General features: G+C 34.2%; 1 protein-coding gene across 2 annotated transcripts in view; it reads right to left on the bottom strand.

Moving 5' to 3' along the window:
* ssh (Protein phosphatase Slingshot) overlaps nucleotides 1-23,583 on the bottom strand; it is a 132,460-nt gene that overhangs the window by 34,490 nt on the left and 74,387 nt on the right. The window contains exon 1 of one of the 2 annotated variants that reach the window (XM_077438295.1): nucleotides 3,686-3,996. The exons of the other annotated variant lie outside the window; for it this stretch is intronic. Within the exon in view, the coding sequence (XP_077294421.1) occupies nucleotides 3,686-3,753 (68 nt within the window). The 5' untranslated portion in view covers nucleotides 3,754-3,996. Of the gene's footprint in view, nucleotides 1-3,685; nucleotides 3,997-23,583 lie in introns of those variants that run through there. 2 annotated transcript variants of the gene reach the window in all.

Below are 23,583 nucleotides of genomic sequence, written 5' to 3'. Positions count from 1 at the left end.
TTTGTGCGGCTGGATGTTACTTATAGTTTTGGCACATACAACCATAACAATATGTTCCAAATAAACTATGTATGTATGTATGTAATGTTGAGACAATTTGACGTTGGCCAGTGGCGTACAATACCTGTCTTTGACGATAACAATTTATGCATTTGCACTTAGGGACCTTGAGGAAATTCGCTGTAATTGTTGGTCGCGGTTGAGATGTAGGCCGTTCAAAATGTGTGCAACTAACGTCACAAAAATAAATATATAACTACATATATAATAGTGGGATAACAGAAAAGACACGACGAAATTCAAGTGCAAATAAATTAGAATCATTTTTTTATAAGAAATTAAATTCATTTTCTCGTTTGCGTGTATATATCATATTTCCAACTAAGCAAATTAAATTATTGCTATTAATTCTTACAAAAATATTCTAAAAGCGCATGGAGTGAATTTCAGCTTGTTAAAAAAAGCATAGTTCTTTTCACTAGTCGGTACATTGAAAATAGGTCGTTGATCTTTGACATCATAAAGAAATGAGTCACATAAGAATAATAAAAAAGCGGAAAACGGAAGGAAAGAGAGCTGATAAAAATAGAAAAGGAAACAGTCGATTCTTCATGACTGTATAATCTAATATACAATTTCAAAAGAGACTTTGTATGTACATATGTTTGTTTGGGTCGTAGATTCCGTGACGTTCAATTTAATAAAACTATTCAAATACATTTAATAAAATTTTTACTATTAGATTGGCCATGTTTAAGCGGTTTATATTACAAATATCGAGCGAAGCCGGGTAAAAACACTAGCATTTTATAAATATGAATTATTTCCACAGCGAAATGAGGTATAAACCGCAAAGTATCCAATTGTTTAAATGATATCGATATGAAAAATAAAATCGAATTCTTATCAATTATATAAAAACAAGCATGTATTGTCGAAATTCCACTTAATACACAATGTAAATGCTATCTGCTTGTTCCAGAGAAAAGTGTTCACTTAAATTAGACGATTACGTGCCAATAAAAAAGTCACAGATAGTGACGGAATTCAAAGGAATAATAATGGAATTAAGTAACATGTATACATAGATACATAAATTCGAAATATTTTCTAATTTCCAGTGCACACATCCATCAGGTGAAAGTTGACATACGCAATATTTTTTTGACCAGTCGAAAATACAAATAAATATTGAAACGCATCACTCTTGTATAACAACGCATAAACTTACATTTTTAAATATGAAAATACATACACGATAAAAGAACAATTTCTAGCGGTAACGCGACAACTGGGTTAACACAAAATATTTCATATACGAAAACGCGAATGTAATTATTTTTTTCTGATGGTAAGTTCGTCCAACGTGGTCAAGTTGGCGTTTCAAGAATACGGTAAAGCGATTTAATTATTTATTAAATCGAGAAGGCTTGTTTGCTGTTACGAAACGATATAAAATTTTCGGCGGTTTGTTTCAAAACAGGAGATTCAGAGTGGAAAACTTGGCCTCTGTCCGTTTGTTCTTACACGCACGTGATCTCACCTATGTATAACAGGGGTTTTTTGACCTATAATTTATGGTATATTTTTAAGCATATGTAAAATAAATAAAATTTTAAATTCATTTAAATTAACATCATCTACATATAAAAACGCGTCTCAATTAGGTTAATAAAAAAAATGTTTAAAAACACTGCTGTTATTATTGAACGTTCGTTTCGAATACAAATTAAAATGCATACATAATTTGTTTAAAAGGGTTAATATTGTTAACAAGTACCTGAATTCGAGACATGGACGGACACATTCCAAACCGGTCCGTTTTTCTACCTGATAAATGCAGTTAGTGTTGAATTTGCAGGTAAAAATACAAGAACGCATTAATGTACCTGCAATTAGAATGCTTTGTTCCTCTATACACGTGGAATTAATCTGAAGACGCAAATACATTTCGGCGTAAAATCAGCAGACTCAAATTAAATAGATACACAACTGCGATAAATTACGCATGTCACAACCGAAATAATTTTATATATTTTATTATGTGTATTTGTGTATCATATATTTATCAAAAAGTAAGTCCGGCAAATTTTACCACCCACCTAATGCAAAGTTCGTCTAGTAAAATAATTATGTATGTTGGAACGAAAGCAGCTGCATATGAACATGCTAAATTTGCTGACTGGACAGTAATAATTAAATAAGTGCATTTCATTTGAAATTATTAGGTAAATATTTACCAGTTACGCGGAATGCACTCTTCCCTTTCTTGGTCGTAAAAATCGAGGACCGAAAGATCCCAAGGCATCGTGTTTATTTTCTCCCTAGTACACTTTCAATAAATTCATCTTCAAAGGTAAAACAAAAAATAAGTAGGCCACATGTCACTGTAAGACAATGGGAAGGGGGTGGGGGTTCGTAGGTCGAAAACACGAGTTTTTATCTCGGAAAATGAGGGTCAAGTTTTCCGGGACGTCCGCGTCGCGACGCGTGCCGAAACTCTAAGAGAAAATTCGCCAGAGAAGCTGGACCAGCTCGAGCGGGGTAACATATGGACTTCTATTTTGGTGATTTCAAGATGAAACAACGACTTCTTATGAGAAATTTGGCGAACGGAATATAAACGCGCAGTTCGACATGCTCCATCAATAAACGATTCCAGATTTCAAAGTTTTCTCATTATAGATTTCAAAAACTTACATGTACTGAATTTCAATCGCGAATGATATTACATACATATATACTACGTATATACATATATACTACGTATATATGTATGTAATATATATACTACGTATAGACTATATACATACATATATACTACGTATATATGTATGTTTATAGTATAAGAGCTCAAAATCTGCATACTTCATTTAAATTATTAAAATACGCAGTACATTTAGATACCTTTTACAGTAGCAATTATTCAATTTATCATTCCAGGTATAAACCTAAATGCAACTAAGTGCACCTTTAATTTTATTTAACCTTTTTTTTCGGCACGTAAAACCCATTTTTATGTTATAATCTTTGATGACTGCGATAAGTAAAAGCATGTCCAAAAAAAAAACCCACCCGTAAAAAGCGCACTTAAGTGGTTCTATTGCTAGATATACGTTGAGATAAGGGTAAAAAAAAAACGACATTCAAACCTTGACATTGAAAATGGTAAAATGGTCAAAAATCTCCACACAAAGCCTCAAATGAGTAAGCAGAGACTAATTTAAACCAAAAATCACCCAAATTAGACACTGATGTCCATCAGACAATTAACCCATCGAGGTGCGGAGGCAGATTCGTGCTCGGAGGTCGTCCGCTAAAAGCAGCCGCCGTGTTTACAACGCGACTGGGGGGTATTTTTAACCCGCAACGCACACAACGCCGGCCAAAAATGGTATTGCGAATAAACGCTCACTAATTCGCAACGAATTGACAATAAAAACAAAAATAATAAATAAAAAAAAAACCCGCACGCGATCGTCAAGCCGTCAACTAAAAGACGTCAGACAAACATACGTATGATGTTTACACGTTATTTAATTCAACTTAAAAAAAAAAAAAAAAACAAAATAAAACACGCATACATATGCATGCGCGATAAGGAAATACGCTATCGCATGTATGTATGTGCGTCCGTACCGTATGACACTCAATTCCAATAAATAATAATATAAATAAATAGTACCTGTCTCGGGCCACCATTGGGAAGCGTCCAAGTACGGTTGCTTGTGACGGTGGTAAAGATGCAGGCATATCCCATATAAAACGTACGTTTTAAAATATTTCAAAATGCACTCGACACTGGTACGATTTCATTTTCACTGACACAATCGATAAACTGATACGGGCACAATGTGGTTTAATAACTAGTGGACGCGAAACTGACTATGTCGACATGTGACGAGTGTGTTCGATGTTTTGTTTCCATTGATGCCGTTGCGAGACGCACGAGACGCGGTGTAGACGGGCGAACCACACGACTGCCACCGGCGCACTGGCGAGCGTCGCGACGCACATGGCAACGAGCGTCGTTCTCGCTGGAGTGGGGGTAGTGCTCCTGTGGTGGGGGGTACGGAGAGATATTGGAAAACAAGGAAAATGCGGGGGTGGTGGGAGGGAAAATTCGACGCTCCGTGCCTTCGTATGATGTTGTGTGTATTAACTACATACGTATGTCTTTACCTATAGGTGGTGTCTGGCAAATATGATTAAATGTCAGTATCGGATTTAAGTGATAGTCTAAGTTTCCCAAACTTGACGATGTGCTGGATGATTCATGGGTGTCTTTTGTTTGTAAGGTTTTGTGGTGAAATTTTATTTTCGATTTGTTGTATGTACATACAATGTATGTAGTATTTGTAATCTAATGTATAATTTCGAAAGAGGCTTTGTATGTAACTATTGTTGGTTCGTAAAATCCGTGACGTAAATGCTTTAGCATCCTGGGCAGTCTGTAAAACCATTACACCAAAATCACATATCTAAACGATAATTCAAATTAATATATAACATCAAAAAATATTGTCTCAAACTGATGGTATATCTAACATATACTTTCGAAAGAAACTTTGTATGTCAGTATGTAAGATTTGGGTGGTAGAATCCATGACGTTAAATTTAATAAAAAAATAAATGAATATTCAAATAAATTTAATAAAATTTTTACTATTATATTATACATGTTTAAGCGGTTTATATTACAAATATCGAACGATGCCGGGTTAAGCCACTAGTGTTTAATAAAGGATAAAGTTCAATCGATTTGTTTAGCCCGGAATTTATTGATATATTCTTATCTTATTTATTTTGCTTTTCTATTTGGATGACAGTTACTCAAGACTACCTGGTTACTGGAAATGACAGGGCAATTGGCACTGTCAAATATTAGAAAATGTGTTCTTAATTATATTATTCTGTTCCAATTATAAATTATTATTTTTTACACTATTCTACATTTACATACATATATCGAAATTTCTATGTTGAACTATTGATATTCCCTAAAAAATAAAATAAATTTAAAGACTAATTATGTATTTTATTCGTTATTTACATACCCGCGTGAAACAATAAATTAAACGGCAGTTTTATATTTCTCGAGAGATTTTTGTAGAATTTGTGTGACCACAATATACAACTAGCGAAGTGCCTATTAAGATTCGGCTTAGTTTTGACGTTCAATTAACAAATGTATTGAATTTAAAACAATATATGTATAACTTACTATGTAGGTACATATGAAAATTTTTTAATTTTTTAGGCTATACAAACCAAACTTTAATAGTTCTAATTGGAAAATGTTGATCCGAAGGTAAAGTAATTACAATGGATCATTCTGTAAATATATATGTATATTTTAATCATAGTTCCGATTTAAAAGTGTAATGTAAATGAATCATGCTATCGGCAAGAATATGCATACATATTTTCCCATGATGCCATTACGGGTTGCCCTTGAGCGACACGTATTAAACAGACAGGTATTAAACTTTTACATATATACACTTGAAATCATATTCAAATAGTGGTAACATAGTGGATGGGATGGTTATTGCCATTTTGATAAGGAATCGTTTCAACAATGAAAGCAGATAAATTGGCAAATTCTGATAAGAAGCGATCGACTTGGAGTCACAAATATTCAACTCTGATCAGAAGCACTATAGTATAATTTTTTTCCAAATAAATCTTTTCAATCGATGTCAACCCAGGGCTAGAAAACGAGAACCTCTCGTTAGTTAGCATTCAAGTACCCACCGAGCTATGCCGCTGGTTAATTTGAATTTCAAAATCAAGTAATTGATTTTTAGTAAAAATCAATTGTTTCACATTAAACGAGGATAAAAAATGTTGAGCATCCAAATAAAACCGAATAGATCTCGTATACAGAAAACATGATATGACATTTATACCCTAAAAAACATCCCCCTGCAGTGTATTACTCTAGACATATGAGGGACGATAAGAATAAATATTTACAAGTAAAGCCGCGATGCTTACGCAAGACAAATATAATGAAAGTTTAAAAAATTCGTTCACGTCTAAGAAACTTTTGCTTTTATAACATTTTTCATATAAAATCACAATTCCGTATAATAAATAGCTGGCACGACTTTAACGAGTGAAAACGGGCATTGATTAACATTACCCCAATTTCAGACACCAATGACAATGACGATTAGCGTATTTTCACCTACCATTCGACATCAAGGCTAGATAGAGCTGTTACGCCCATATTGTAAATAATATGACGAAACATGACATTTTGAAGTGTACGAATATATGAACGACGAATAGTTTTTGGGATTTCAAAGGAAATTCAAAAGCAATGCGAGGTCGCATTATTATAACAAATATTTGTCGGGAGAAAGCAACCCTGGCTTACATATCTAGGATGACGGTTTCAAAATCGGCCTTCGCCGATCGCAAGCGGACATAGACGCGATTAGAGCTCGAGTGGATATGTACACAGCTTTTGAATTTTTTCATCTGTTTATCTAAATAATATTTGGCCGAGTCCTTTGATGGAACGTATACAAATACACGGCAAAAACTATGAAATGGTTTTTGTGCAGGCTAACATCATCACGATGTGCCGTGACGATATCCTTCACCTTTTCGCGAAACTAAAGAACAATTATGTTTCTGCAAGTCGTGAAGCAATTACACATATACACACACACATATATACAAAAAAGACTAAAACGAGAGGCGATAGCAACGAGCCCTCTCTCACTGAAAACGCTCGTTTTCAAAAGGGCACTTGGGCAATTGCGGACGGCAAAACGCGTCGAAAACGAAAGTTCACCGTGTCATAAAACAGAAATGTCGGCTAAATATAACAACGAGCTTAGCTCGATGTGTACTTTCAATTTTTTTTCATTGACTCCTGACATACACGTCTGTCTATTTCCAACGTTGTGATGCTGAAATTAGATCGGTGCAATGTGTCCAAATCGATTTCATCTATGCATGAATGAAGTCTGGATATCGATGTATTCACCATTTCTTCATATGAGTAATCACATGAATGCATCCGTATGACGAAACTTTTACAGCATGGATCCGAAGAAACAAATCTAGGATTTGACGCTAACTTCAATGAAATACATACAAGGGAAGCAGACAACTTCAAGAAAGTATTAGTCAAAATGAATACTGAACTGTGATAAATTTTCGACATACATATGTCAAATCCACACATTTCAATCTTTCCCTCAATTCAATTTATTCCGAAATTGTCTGCAATATAGGAATTCTCATCGTCCTCGTAACTACGACTTTTTCTAAAACAAAATAAAAAAACACGTTTCCCGAAGGATGAAATTTTTCATAAAGGGACACAGAAAAAGCTCCCAGTATACTAAAAAGCTCCCAGTGTATAGTATACATACATATGTACATAAACTTTCAACGCGTATTACACGAGCGAATAACAGAAATTAAGAGGAAGATATTAATGGCATCAAAAGATGGAATTTGTGACACATCATAAGGAAGAACTCAATTGATAATGTTGCACATAATCATACAAGGATATATAAATACATAAATACATGCTTGGGTATAATTCCCTTGAACTTCGGAGAAACTTCTCATTGATTCGATTTGTTCTCCAGCTTCTACGTGGTAATACGTCATCGGTCATGCCCGTCGTTGCTAGAACAATTGGGACTTTATGTCAATATTAATTATATGCGTGGTAGACATCATCATTTGATGGTCAAATCGTTGATCTGAATGTGATATTTTCAACCTTAGTGAACGCAGGTTATAGAAGATTATTTTAACCGCTCATCATTATTTTCATAATTTAATGTAATGTATGTGTGGAATTTTGATTTTCTCTCTTCCATTTGGGCCTCGCAGGGATGTTTTGTATTTGCGGCCGGTTCTTATATATTGGTGCTGGCTATACATAGGTCCAAGACATTCCCTACTTTGTTTTTTATTATTTGATATTTTTAGTTTATCTGCTATTATTATAATGCTATTGTTTTTTTATGATTAAGTATAAATGTATAAATGTATATATTTTTATTTTTCTCATCTCTCTGTATTTTTTCGACCATTGTGGCACATTAAGTACTCCTGTAATAAATACCACAATGGTCCAAGCTTAAAACTTAAAATGCGCAATGTTGTTGAAGGCCGTCAAAAACGTGCGCCGATGATGAGAGTGATAAAGTTATGAGGAAAAATAAAATACACAAAACTTATATCCATAAACAGAATACAATCTAAGTACTTGGAAATATCATTAACAATTTAATTGACATAACAATGAAAGTGCTTGTTTTGCTATAATTGATCTCACATAAATACTAGTTAACCAACGACGATTGCGCACACCTCCATTAATAAAGACGTTGAAATGCTGAATTTCAATTCAAAATGCACCCACGGCGTTAAATTGCGAGGTTTCTCATATTTATTTAAACAAAATAAAAATTTTCAGTGTGGAAAATGAACATTACACGATAGCACGAGCGGCAGCGCAGAAACAACAGTGAGTCACATCGCAACATTTTAGAGAAAAGCTATTGCAAATTCTGTGCTTCGTGCTTTGTGCAATCTTCGCAATAGAAAACGTTACTTTCGAAAAGTTTTTTCACTGTAACGCAACATCGAAACTGCAATTTCATTAAAAATTAAATTAGAAAAAAAAACCGTACACGGGATCAAACATTGCGAGATGATAAATAGCGACTCCCACCAGGATCCGACTTCCAGGCTCGCGGCTGTGTGAGAAACAGAACACAAGGCAATGTTATTTGTTTCGGATCGACTCGATTTATTACGATTTTACATTATAAGATAGTGCAACGGCGATTATTTTTGTGAACGTGATCGTGATGAATATATGCGATACGATACGGACGAGTCCCGGTGAAAATTCAAATGAAGCGATTAATTTCGGACGAGTGCGCAGGCGCGAACAATGAGCCGACTCTGATTGAAACGCCCACAAATTTGATCAGAAGATAATTAAGCGATCGGCCACACGGAGATGCATCAATGTCGACGAAAAATCGAATCGTGATCGAAACTAACGCCAAAAGACAATCGGTATTACAACAGAAATCGGTACTTCGGAACGGAGCAACGCCGAAAAAAATGGAGACACGATTCGAGTGTGAGAATAGCACCGTGCAAGATGCCTCAACCACACTGCGAAATTTCTAGAATGAGTAATTTGAATTGAATAATCGCAAAAAAGTATTGTGTTTGTCACAAAAAAATTATATAATATATTATTGGTGAATTTATATAATAAGTGTTTTATTCCTACTGTACACAATAGGAAAAGTTAATGATTTGTTATTGGTTATGGTGAGTGCTCTAATTCCGATGATACATTTAATAGAGGCCTACAAAAATTCAACACATGATATTTACGACTGATTGAAATCACTTCCGGTGATCTTTTTTCCACTACTGATGTAATTATTATAGAATTAAATTTTTTTGATTTCACATGTATTGATTTTTATTATACATACGTAAAACGTGACATTAGTTACAATACAAAAAAGCGCCAGAGCTAAATTTTTAAAAACATCTAAAATTGCTATATGTATTAAGATGTTTATAGAAAAAAAACATATTAAAAATACGATGTAAACAAATTATATGCTAGAATAAAATTATGAAAATATATTAAAAAATTGGTATTTTCTAAGCTAATTCGCAGATTCAAAATTTAAAATTACGTCACTCTTCGCATAAATAAAGTTTTATTGATTGTAGAATAAGTGTGCAAAAAACTGAAGTTTCTCGACAATCTGAGTTAAAACTGTTTCCTGGGCGGATTTGAGTACTCTAGTATTGCATAAGACGGTAAACAGCTACCGATTCCAAAACAAAAAAAAAATAAAGTGAAAAAAAATTCTTTCACCAAGTGCCAGATGCAATTCAAAAGAGTAAATCACTCCACAGTTCCACCTTGACAACCCCTATATTCAAAAGTCGATTTTAAAAGCCGTTTCAATTTGTACAGATGTACATATGTAAATGTGTGTATGAATGAAACAAACGATTGAACTGTTACGACATTTGACAACGTTTGGCGAATGTAACAACAAAACTTAACACAAGTAGACATAAACAAACGGCACTTGAACAAGTACAAACATACACTTGTGCCAATACCACAAATCGAGAAGAGCAGCATGCGATGTACGCGATTCTGGCAAAAGCGGAAAATTAACGTACGACATTTCCAATGAAACGCTAGTCAAACGTTTACGTAGCAAGAGCATGACGCACAATCAAATCGCACAACTATTGATGCAGAATCAGTTCCACTCTTATATCAAAAATAAACAACGAATGGTCATTCAACAGAGCGTTGGCTTGAAATGATTAAAAGTAAAGTAAAAACTCGAAATTTTTTTTCCATTAAAAAAAAGCCAAGATTGGCCAAGGTGTAATAATTAGAGGTAGGATAGTCACAGTGCTATCCATTGTTCGGCAAACCTTTAACAATGCATTTACAACCTTTGAACAATACACGGCCCCCTCAGGCTCCGGTGACTAGTAATAATGAATCCAGTAAGAATTCTCCGATTTGAGAAGTTAACACGCACAAACGTTGGCACGAACAAAAAACCAACCCACTAGAAAAATGCCATTGACGACAAAAAAACTGCATATTTCTCATGGGATTGTCATGCGAGATTAAATAAAAAATACTACGCGACTACAAAGCATTGTTGGAAGCTTCAGAAGAGGAACGAAATGACGAGTTGTCGCCGGTAGCGTTGCGCTACTTTAATTCGCATCGTCCGAAAGACCAACCGTGAGTGCATCTGAAAAGGCCGGCACAAAAGAGTGCAGTGAATGCACCCGAGGCAGGTTGCACCGTCAATGAGTCAGTACGTTCATTCTTCTGACATTTCGAATGAATAATGACTGCTCCCGGACCGAGAGACAGCTGCTGTTACCTCGACGTCCTCCTGAGATGTGAATTCGGGTCGTTCGCGAAACGGTTCAACGATTCGCACGTCAAATAAGAGTGCAATCTGTCGAGAAGAACGTGAAATTATGGTGGCTTTCCGCTCGATCGGCTCCGTTACGCGTTGCGTCTACGGAGCAAACTACACAACATTGAAAGAATCATCTTCACTTTACAACACGAAAAAATCTATTATAATGCATACGACAGCTTTCGTCAGCGTACTTACATATGTTCATGTATGTATGCAGCAAGTTATAATCCATTGAAAAACACATCAAGACGTTTAAAATGTATTTAATTTCCGTTTGAAGTGTACCTTATCCCAAAGTGAACCTTCATTTTATGTAAAACTACTCGACGTTGTAACCTTTTCGAACAGCCTGTATCAGATTTAGCGCTATGATTTCCGACAGTTTGACCAAAACAGATAATTGAAAATCTGCGTACATTTTCGAATAACGAATAATTAGAGGAGAGAATATTTTAATAAAAAATCTTAATTAACTTTTAACGATTTCTTAGGAGATAAAATAAATTCGTATTAAAATTATTTGGCAATTATGTATATCTACATATATATACATATATGGATATTCAGATGTGACCAACACGTGACTTTACCTATGTATTTGAGGAATATAAGAAGGATAAAAAAAAATTCGATAATGAAACATACACACGCTCACACCGGCTATGAGAGCATTTTCGATATAAATTGAGCGCAAATGTAAGGAATCTTACACAAAACAAAAGTTCTACTTTCAGTCGTCGGATTTTGTTCAAATTTTATTATTATTTAAAATCACATTAAATATCAAGAAAATAAAAATAATTTAAAAGATCAAAATAAAACAATGAAATAATGTCTCAAAAAAAAAATACAACTTCCGGCTTACGAATTCTAGCGAAAACCTTAACTCAACTCGAAGTTAGTACATAAATAATACAAATATAAATGTTCAGCTTGAAATGTTCAATGATGTGGAAAAAATCGTGTGACCACAATTTTTTTTTACTTTCTAAGAGGAAAAAAATCGGTTAGTTAAATTTTTTTTTCAAGGATTGTACTTGAATTTTCTCGCGAAGAGCACACACATTTAAAGGGTTGAAAAAAATAGTGGAAGAAAAATCGAACAAAAGTAAACTGCTACTTCTGGTTAGCGAGTGCACACCAAATTTACGCATTATCACAAAACTTCATCATTCGTACGTACTACGTACACTTCACTACGTACATAGATAAAGTAAAAATCTATGATCATTGGCTGTTTTATAAGATTAATAAATTTTTCACCATTAATTTAAATGAATCCATGCCCAAACATGATCCATTATAAATCTGTACTTACGATCGTGAATATTGTGATTTATTCACCGATACAGATTAAGTTTTGATTAAAGACTAAACAAAAATAAGAACCGTGATTTGCGTCACGGAAGTCATAGAATCATATTCATGACGATACATCGCCTGAAATGATGCAGTTTATAAACCTGCATGAGTCAGTATATACGTAAGCTGTTTTTAATAATAAAAAAATAGTTGGAATGGAAATGAAATATATCGATAAATATAAACTACTCGATTCGGAAACGTTCTCTCCTTACAACACAAGAACAGCTGAACTTTTACAAAGGAAGCCGATGTTGATCACAATAATGTCGTGGTTCCCAGCATTGCATACATACATACATAGAACGCCTTGTCCTTGGTGAGGCAACATCGCCTTCGACACACTATTGTGCCATGTTAAAAACCAATGGGAAATATTCAAACAATAAAAAGTTCTGCAAAAGCAACTGTATTTCGTGTGGCTTGGATTTCTTACGCAGAAATACACACGTACGTCCATATAACACATTCGAACCGATAAAAAGTATAGAGCGTCAGACAGGAAGGAAGCCGGATCACGATAAACTCGTTAATAAATTCAAATGTATATATGTAAATTTTCACCTATATTATATAACGGTGAAATTTTTATCAACCTGCAAAATTTTTGAAATTCGCGATCGCGAGCGCAACAATTGCTCATGATATAAAATATGCTCATTGCCGAATTTGAACGCTTGAGATGATTCTCTACATGTATACGTGATAAAAATTTAATTTAATTTCTAATTTGACAACTATAATCCTTTCGTAGTATAAATTTAGATTTATATCGAAAACACCTACACATATCTATCATTTCCAGCGAAATTGATAATATTTTAATTACAAAAAGACTTGATATAAATAAGACAATCAATTAAATAAATAAAGAAAAGCAATAATTTTGCCGTGAAACGATAAAATGTAAAAAATCAATAGATAAAACTATAGTTTATAGACAGATAACATACAATGTTTATTCACGTAAGGTGAATATGTAGCAGCATTGTATATTTTTTGGTATAATCAATTACCGCAAACGAGTTTTATTTGTATTCCACTGACGACATGCATACACAGGTATCCATCGACACAATAAAATAATAGATATGACATTTGGGTCGGTGAACCCGAACTCGCCGCGTGGAAAAAATATATTCAGCGGGTGGAAGAACCGAACTGAACCGCCAATTATGTGGCAAAAACGTGGTTAAATAACTGTACTACTGTTTTATCTTTCTACGGTCGTAATGATATACCGAAGAATCGGGACAAAATGCATGTAAACACGTTAGTGCGATAAAATATTGCACAATCCTTGCGAGAATGTACCATTGTGGCGAGATCGTCATATAAAAATTATTGCCAACGTACATACATCATATATAAAAATGTGCGAAATCGCAACTTTGAACAAATTAAAATCGACTTGCAAATGCAGACTGATTCTGAAAATATTTTAATTGTATTAAAAATATAGTTTACTCAATGCAAGTATGTACATGTATGTAATACGTACATATGTATAAAGCGTAAAATTCCTATGCATATAAGTTGTAGTAATCCGTATAGTAAATGTGCATGAAAAAGTCAGAAAATTTTAATGAAATGTGTTTCTTAATTTTTTCAACTCTGGTTTCATTTATTTCATTCTGTGGCGAGTATTACATGTTTGCTTTACAGATACAAACTATCAATAAATAATATTTTATCAACTTATAATTTAATATTTTATTTAACTATCAATAGAACGTTTTCACATACAAACTATCAATATATTGTGATCTTGATAAAATTCGATCTCGAAATTTTGACAGATTTTTATCTAGTATCGATCACTGACACATTTACAGGTTGGTTTTTTTTATTTAATTTGAATGTTTTACGTTGAACGTTTTTTTATGTTCAAAAATTTGTGTCCCCCCTTATTTGTCTGTAGAATAAAAAAAAGAGTGGTATAAAGTACTATTGACGAATTAAAAATAATGAAATCGAAGACTGACATATATTTCATATATATAATGACGCAACCGACAACTGTCACGATAAAAAAAATTAAAATGAAAACGAGAAAAATGCGGCGAAAGCGACATCATTTATGGAAATTTTCATTTACGCAATGAAACGCACTAGAAATAATCAAAGTAAAAAAAGTGAAACCGAAAACCGCTATGGAATTTATAAAACTGTCTAGAATAGTCGCAGACTGAATAAATTTTCTGGGTAAGGTTTCTGGCGGACACCAACGGATTACACCTAAACACTACATTTACCCTTATCACCGGAAGTGGCGAGGTTCATATATACTCGACACTGGGTGTTTTGAATCGGGATGTCCGGGGAGGAGAGCTTCCCTCTACGGTGGGGGTGAGGGTGGGAGGTTTAATAGGGGGCAGAGGTAGGAGGAGGGTGCAAATGTGGCAGAGGACGTTGCCCTGGCGCAGATCGATGGTGTGCGGGGGAGGTTGAAGGACATGAAAGACGTCATGGGGATGTATTATAGGAAGCTACGAGGAAACCTTTCCAGCTGGCCTTGAAAAAGAAACGTGGGTGAGGATTTACGTGGAAAATCCCGGAAACAACCTGTGGAGGTGAAGCTTACACATCATAACATCAGTGATTTCAACTGAAATTCCAGTTCGGAAAGCTAAATTATTTAGGATTTAAAAGCTCATCGAAACTTGCTAATCAAAAATGAAAACTCTTGCGTATCATTATTACATGGTGATATTTAAAATAAATAAAATCGTCGAATAGTATTTTATTTTACTTGATTACTTAAAATAAATATTGTACGTATTTTAAACATTTGAGTGTTATTTTTTTTTATAAGAGACTTCAAAATGTATCAATACCGATCGAATCTTGTCTTTAAAAATGAAATCATGGTGCCGCAGCACGAAATTTCATTATTGTAAGCGGTAAAGTCGAAGACGGGGGGGGGGGTGTCAAATTTTTCATACAAAAAAAAATACATATATATTGTATATATATATATATATATATATATATATATATATATATATATATATATATATATATATTTTAACTTGGACAACTTGTCAGCTATGAATTTAGCAAAGATCATCCTCGGTAATAATTTATGCAAAGATCTTCACTTTTTAATTAATATCGTTTCGTGGAAGTCTCCAGCTTCGAATTAATAAGGGGGCGTGGGAACTGTCGCCAACGGGATAGCTTTCGCCTACGAGAAAGCTCTCTTCAGGCTTTCACGGACCTTCATAAGCGAATATACATACACACATACAAAAATAAAACGTCAAATTACAACATCGGACATCCCACGTGATTTATTTATAGCGAAATTTATTCACAGACCAAACCGCAAGACATCAATAGATAGTCATTCTTTCAATAAAATTATATTTATCGATGCCACTGTCACACAATACATATGAATGCATGTATATTATTAATGTGAAGTTATTTATCGATCGTATCAATTTATCCATTCGTACAGAAGAACAGAAGTCGATTATTGAAATACGCGAATAATGGATAGATACGTGGGCGCTTTCGAAATACGAGCACAAAGACCCTTCTACAATCGATGGCCGGCAGCGATAAAAAGGCATTTAGAATTCGACGAGTATGACAGAAAGCACCTCTAAAAAGCGGATTATACCAAATTATGGGTCACCGACGCAAAACGAAAGGTCTATAAGAGGTGTCAAACATAAATAGCCCTTCCCATAATAAAACAGAGTTTTGCCATACAATTTTCTTGGGTATTTAATTAAATAGATTGTCCTTTTTATTGAGATAATCTCGACAGTAATGAATTCTGATGTTGCGATATATTTGAAGGACAAATATAAATCGCGACAGAGAAAGGGAGTTTTTTATTGACAAATAATACGCTGCAAAACAATCACTTCTTTTTTGAACGAATTTCTCGTTTTAGAAGAATTTCCTTATTGAAAATGTCCTTCACAATTACAAAGATTGACTGTGATCTGAATACAATACAAAGCAGAACAAAAAAAGTAAATGTATGTACGATGGAAGTGTTATTACTAGAGGTAGGACCGGAAACGCGCCGTCTATTGTTGTAAATGCTTTGTAAAAAAGGTTCGGCAAACCTTTTACAATGCATTTACAACATGTGAACAATGAACAGCGCGCTCTGGGTCCGCTCTTTGGTTATTACTAGTCACCGGACCCAGAAGGTGCCGCGTATTGTTCAAAGGTTGTAAATGCATTGTTAAAGGTTTGCCGAACCTTTTTTACAAAGGATTTACAACAATGGAACAATGGATAGCACTGTGACTATCCTACCTCTAGTTATTACTTCCCTACTTACCCTACAATTTTTTCTTCAAAAATGAGGTACTACTACAGAATCTTTAGATGGGCTTTTCCTCCCGTGTTAATGTGCGCGCGCAGAATACGGGAGGAAAAGCCTGTTCCTCTTGTTCCTGTTGTATCCTGCTCGCGCAAATTAAATGAGTATGTACGTGAGTATGTACCGTTTACCATGCACCATTTTTTTTTGATCTTTCGACTTATTAAGATCTTTCGATTTTCGATCTTTGCATTCTGATATTTGCGTTTTCTGTAATTTTTACATTCTGTTAAATCACGGAGACCGGATGCCATTACCTACAGTGTGTTCATGAATTTTTTATAAATGAAAATAATAAATAAATGTATGTATCTATAATATTTTAACCTACATACATATGTACATATACGCACTACACCAATCAGGCACTCCGTAGCTTTCGAATATTTTTAAAATTGAAAATAGCAATGAAATAAATCTATAATTAATTGTTTGGATCAGATTCATAAATATATCAGATCTTTGAAATACGACGATGAGTAATTAAAATTCGTGATACTGACTAACGCAATCATTGTGTACATTTTTCATGTCCACTTAAAGAAGGTCGATACTTTGACAACAATCTAGCAAAGTTTATTTTCAGCAATAAGGGTATGTAAAATAATGCAGTGTCGACCAGACAAGTGACTAAGTGAAACCAAACATGCATTGAAAATAACTTAACGGCCTTCACCGTTCGTATAGGACTCGCCGCTCGCAGTTAATATTTCATCGTTCGCGGGATCGTTGACCATACATACGAGTAAGCTAGTAATACGTTGTGGCATTCTTTGTGGTATTGTGTACGAGTGTGCGAGGGGAAAAATAAAGTAGTAAAAAAAAACAAAACAAAGAAATAGAAGAAGTAAAGCAGCTGGAGGACCCCGTTGACGGTACAGCCTTGAAGTTTGCGTGTTACCGGGTGGAGCAAAATTACCAAAGTTTTGTTCTATTGGGTATCAAGCACCAGTTAGTTGAACGCGGAAGTGTAGTAACTGGTAAAGTTTACCAAAATTAAATATTTAAATCCACTACAACACGGTGTGAGAAGTCTGGCGAACATCGATTATGTTCGACAACAAATGAAAGGTTTCTCAGTTGGGGCAATCAATCAATCGCAGTTTAGTACGAAAAATACTCTATCACTGACAGTTTTTCAATACTATTTGTGAACAAGCGAAAAAAATAAGTTCTCGCGCTACTAGTATGATGGTGTAAAATTTTCGTGAAAATATCGATTTTAGACAATCGCCGAATAAAGGAAACGTAGCTTGGTTAATTCCACGGAGCTCTCTGAACCAAAACGGTCATTGCTTGGCAAAGGCAACAAAGAAAATGAGAAAACCAAGTTCGCATACATAGAGATCAAACGAAGGCTACGTCCTTAGAATAACAATGGTTGTGTAGCTAATTAACAATTAGCAGGATTTATGGTCACAAAAAATATACGGACAAACATACCATAATCTCCGATAACAATCGTATATGTACATATGTATAGGTTTATATAAAAAACTAAATATCTATACATATGCGTGTTCAAATTTGATCATTGGCAAATACAGTTGCAAGGCAGGTTTCTTTTTTTTTAAATATACATACATATGAACAGCATTAAAATTAACAACTTGAGAATTATAAAATAAAATAATATACGATAAACTTTGGCGTAACAAATTTGAAATATGCATAAACATTCACGCACAAGTAGTATACAACCTGTTCTGATTGGTTAAACTCACCTTGCCGTGAGCTTAGTATTATTTAAGCATACAAACATAAATTTCAGTATTTTTATTTTATATAAATTAAACACCCGAGAGGTAGAGGTGAAGTATGAAACAAAAAGACAACAATCCAAAGATAGACAGCGAGTCTGGGTTGCAAATGAAAGAACACCTCAACTCATTACTTGTGAGCTCAAGAGGATGTAAATAAAAGAGGTGCGGACGTTGAACGCAAAGATGCAGCAACAAAAAAAGAATTAAGTTTTATACATTTCGAATAACGTACTAATTTCTAGCCACTAAGAGTAAAATTGAAAAAGCAGTAAAGAAGTCAGTCAGTCATTAAACGGCGACTTATAAAATAAATTATGCATTTTCCATGACGAGTTAAAAAACATATTTTATAGACTATTTGAAAAATCGGAGTTAAGAATAAAGTTAGATCAACTAAAAATGTGATGAGCTTTCATTTAAACTTTAATTTAAATTTAAATTTTAAAGTGTACAAATAATGGGTATCAAATACATATAAATATATTTCATAATTACCGAAACTACCAACGTGTCCCTTTTGCAAAAATATTTTCTAGATAGTCGCGGCCAATGTGATTCGTTCCGTAGAGAAATAGTTTAAAAAGTGGTACAAGCAATCGGTTTACTTCACCAAAATTTCGTCATGCCTGATGAAAAGAGCCAGCCTATTTCATGAAAGAAAACCGATACAAATTCGATTTACGGTGTGTCGAAATGAATGATATCATACGAAATAGCATTTTCATTATCATAAAAAATAGTTACTGGATTATTTGATCTTTCCATGTACTCTTTTGTACCTTTTCGTCAATTTGATCCACGTTCAATGTCGAATGCAAGTTTAATATACAAGAAAGGTAACGTGTTGTAATACTTCAGAGATTGTAATACTTCAGAGATATTTTTCTATAAGATTTGAAGTGCCACAATGCCTACTTACGTAACTCGTTGCAATCTTAGAGTAAGTTAAATTATAACTATGTATATCATAATTTCAAAATATATAGCAAACAGATTTAAGCGATGACTTCATGAGATTAAATATTATTATTAAATTACCGGTATTAAATAACAAACCATAATTGAACACAATTATGAAAGTTGAAACGTACATATGTTACATGTACGTATTCCTACCTACATAATTTTCTCTCACTTTCCACGAAAGCGTTATATCCTTTACCACCCACACTATCGAGTGACCTTTGAGTGAGAATATTATTGAAATCTCGGTCGGATGAATCACAAAATGAAAATCGAGATTCGGGATGCGGAAAGCCGACAGAATTAACAGGGATGAAGTGGTGATTTAATGGGACCAGGGCCGAATCCCGAGTCCTTGAATCCCTCCCAGCTTCCGGTTGTCTAGCATCCAACAGCCCTGAATGGAGGGAGGGGGTGAAGAGTTCAAGGCATTTTGGCAGGCAGGGCCGAACTGTGCCAAAGTCACGGTTCGGCCCCCATACAGCGTAGTACAGTTACGTAGCCAATACTACGTTATTATGTAACGTGAGTACATACACACGATCGATATACGCAAACTTCGGACAAGGGCAAGATGGAATTGTATGTTGACTCGAACGTGCGAATTTGACATAAAGTTTTAAAGAAAATAATATTGATTTACCGCTGACAAACATGGTGAATACATATCATTGCTTATTCACAGTCGTCTTAACCGCACGTATGGATGAGCAGAGTACATACCTGCAAATAAGAGAGAAACAAAAATTAAAATTTACAATCAAAGAAAAAGTAAAAATATACATAAATGCATTCACTCCAACGTCAGTATTCCAATATTTAGACAATAAATTATTTTACGCAAAAGTGCACCTCAAACACTCGAAAACAGGTTGTAATATTTAACCAAACAATTACGAAAACACTTTAGGTAGACACATTAATAGTATAGCCAATTTAGCCGTATGTCAATTAAACTCGAGATCTGTAATCGTCCATTTAAAATGTCGTTACTGGAGTCGTAGAATTGAGATAATTCAACCTAACTTATTTTTAGTGTGTATAATAAATATAATATATAATTTGTATATTGAGACGTTATATAATTCTTTTTCTGCTTATTTTTAGTATTTTATGTGCACAAAGGCCAACCAACTTTTTTACACGTTTAATGAAAACTTATATTTTAAGTTGAAGTGTATCTTCCAGTTATCATAAATTTTAACTAGTTGGAATATATTCCAGCTTACCTGGTGCCAACTACCGTTAGAGTTGAAGTGTACATTCCGTCTAACTCACGTAAGTGGATTCATATAGCGAATTATGTACATTCCAAATGGCCAAAATATATTCCAACTATAAATACAGTTCAACTATAAGTTGGTACCAGGTAAGATGGAGAGGTTAGGTTTTCGTGAAAACGTCACTCGACTAGTCGCATTTTTTTTTAGAACACATTCTTAGAATTATCGTAATATGGTACTCATTACATTTATTCGTAATATCTAGCAAATATTAACGCATTATTGAATTCCAAAGCATTCGTAAAAATATCAAAACCGTCAAAAATCAACTGTTATATTACAACAATTGTTGAAAGGGTATTTGCGATTGTAGAGATGAAATTTATTGGTTGACTAGTAATCGAATATGAACGACAGTTCGAATATATTACAACTGAAAATACACTTCAAATGTAACATACTATGTACATATATGTATACGATATATTTTAAATCGGAGTAAATTCCGCAGGAATGTCCAGGAAAAATGGAACAATATTTCAATTTTATTCTAAAATGTTAATACAGATACGTACAAATGTATGTACAGTTATGTACATCGACCAGACACCCTGACAGTTCAGGAAAAGTCAATCATCATATCAGGGCGCAGTTAAAGAAAAAATATTTGATTAATACAAAATTATATATGTACATACATACAAAACAATCAAACAATGAAAACGTCTTCCGCATTAACTTTCTATTGACAAATGTTGTAATTTTGAACAACACGCACTCGGCAATTTGAACGTGTGCCTAGGTATTAATTCGACAGACTGAGTATGTACATACATATGTACTTGAAATGATGTAATGCCAATCATTATGGTGTACATCGTCTTTCACAACATTAACACATCGTTCTCAAGTTAGGTGATGAGAAGCGGTCATCATCATCATCAGACGCGATGAATAATTATAAAAAAAAATAAAGAAGCCTAGAAGAAAACAAAATTAAGCATTTAATGTAATCGACCGGCGAGTCATGGTCGTATATTGAAATTTGTGCAAATTGTGAAGGTTGTCAAAGCGGAGACTAAAGTGAAAATAAGGCAATGGAGCACATCATGCATGGGAAAAGAATTGAATGAAATTCAATATGACATTGTGCGCAATTTTCCCGAATGATGGATGACTGAATCGCCGATACAGCCCATTATTCAAATTGAATGGGTCATAAAGCTTGGCGGACATCGATCAGACCAATCGAGTATCAATAAGACGAGGTGAAAGAACACGAGACGTTTAAATGAAGCAATTACGAATACTGTACGAAAAATGCGATGCATCCAACCGGTACGCGGAAAGTTACGAATCAACGCGGAAAATGTTCAAAGAAAACTCCCCAAATCCAAAGAGCAATTCTCCTAAATTAGACATACATAGCTATAGTTTACGACCTACCAGCAACATATTTCTCGGCAAACCTGGACCAAAGCCAAGGTTACGAATCGCTACAAACGAGGAAGTTAAACAAACACTGGCGAAAACGAAGTCTAGAAATTACATTTTCTAGCATTCGCAAGATTTTCGCCGGAAGAAATATGAAAAATGCTTGAAAATTTTCACCGAACTTAAAAACAAAAATATGACGTGGAAAACTTCTTAAGATACGAGCCGATTATCAAAGTTTCTCCTTTTATGGTCTTATTTCGTGTTATCGCTAAAACATAGAAAACATGATATATGCATATATATGTATATGTATGTACCTGTACCTATGTACATATATCATGAAAAACATAATCGCAAAAAATGGTATAAAAAATATGAAACTAATATATGTATTTATAGTATGTACATATGTACATATATGCATATGAACATACATACATATATAGTATATATGAAACATTCGGGTCAAGTTTGAAAGGTTTAAGAAAAAAAATCTCTTATCGATCGGTATGTGTCGAGTCAAAAACGGTATTGTGCAATCGGATAACATCGATCAATAATGATGCCATAGGACGTTGCCTGAATTTAAAACGAAACGAGAACCAAGATCCGTTCAAGCTAAGTCCTTCTGAAACGATAAAAAGGAAAAAGTAGGTGCGAAACAATATGCGAAGCGAGTGCCGTAATGGGAACAATAACCAGACGGGACACGCTGTACCAAATCGGGCGATGCGCGCGTTCGAATTGAATTTTTGATCGTTAACGGCTAACGAAAACACACGTGTTAACGGCTATTCCGAGCCAACGTTAAATTTCTCATGAGGTGTGCCGGATGGGTACCGTCTAAGGACGATGGAAACAAAACCTCCACAGCGTGTGGAAACGACGGCGAAAACGCCAAATCAACACATGACCTAAACGTAAAACACAATGACAACACACTATGAGAACTCAATATGCGACAAGAACTGTGATTCAAACGTCGATCACACCTCATTACTCGTTTTTTGTACTATACGAGTTCCACTTTTGATAAAAATACAAATTTGTACAACACACACATTGCGAATGACAATTACGTGGTTGTGAATAGATATGTATGTATATGTAGATATCAATGATTCAAAAAGAACTGAAGCACTTGACACACTTTCAATTATGGAAATCGGATTTTTTCCAATTTGACTCACGGGTGAGAAAGATCAGTACGTTGAACTTCAAAAATGCGAAAAATTACATAAACTTAACGACTTTCGTATGTATTTCGATGTGGTAAATAAAATCTTGGTTTAAGGTGCTATTTTATTCACCTTCTTCTAAACATTCATAACATAATACAATCCATTATGAAATAGCAAACATGTGAAAATGAAAAATCTCTCCCTACCTATTTACAAAACCATATATATGATTTATTTTGTCTATCTGTGGAAATATAATGGGTACCATTTATCGGCCCGGTAAAATAGCCCTATTTCCAGACAAATTAGATTTTT

The sequence above is a fragment of the Arctopsyche grandis genome, chromosome 9 (assembly GCF_051622035.1).
Source record: "Arctopsyche grandis isolate Sample6627 chromosome 9, ASM5162203v2, whole genome shotgun sequence".
Lineage (NCBI taxonomy): Eukaryota > Metazoa > Arthropoda > Insecta > Trichoptera > Hydropsychidae > Arctopsyche > Arctopsyche grandis.
Note: the sequence above shows the minus strand (reverse complement) of the source record. Positions and strands in the feature narration are given on the sequence as shown.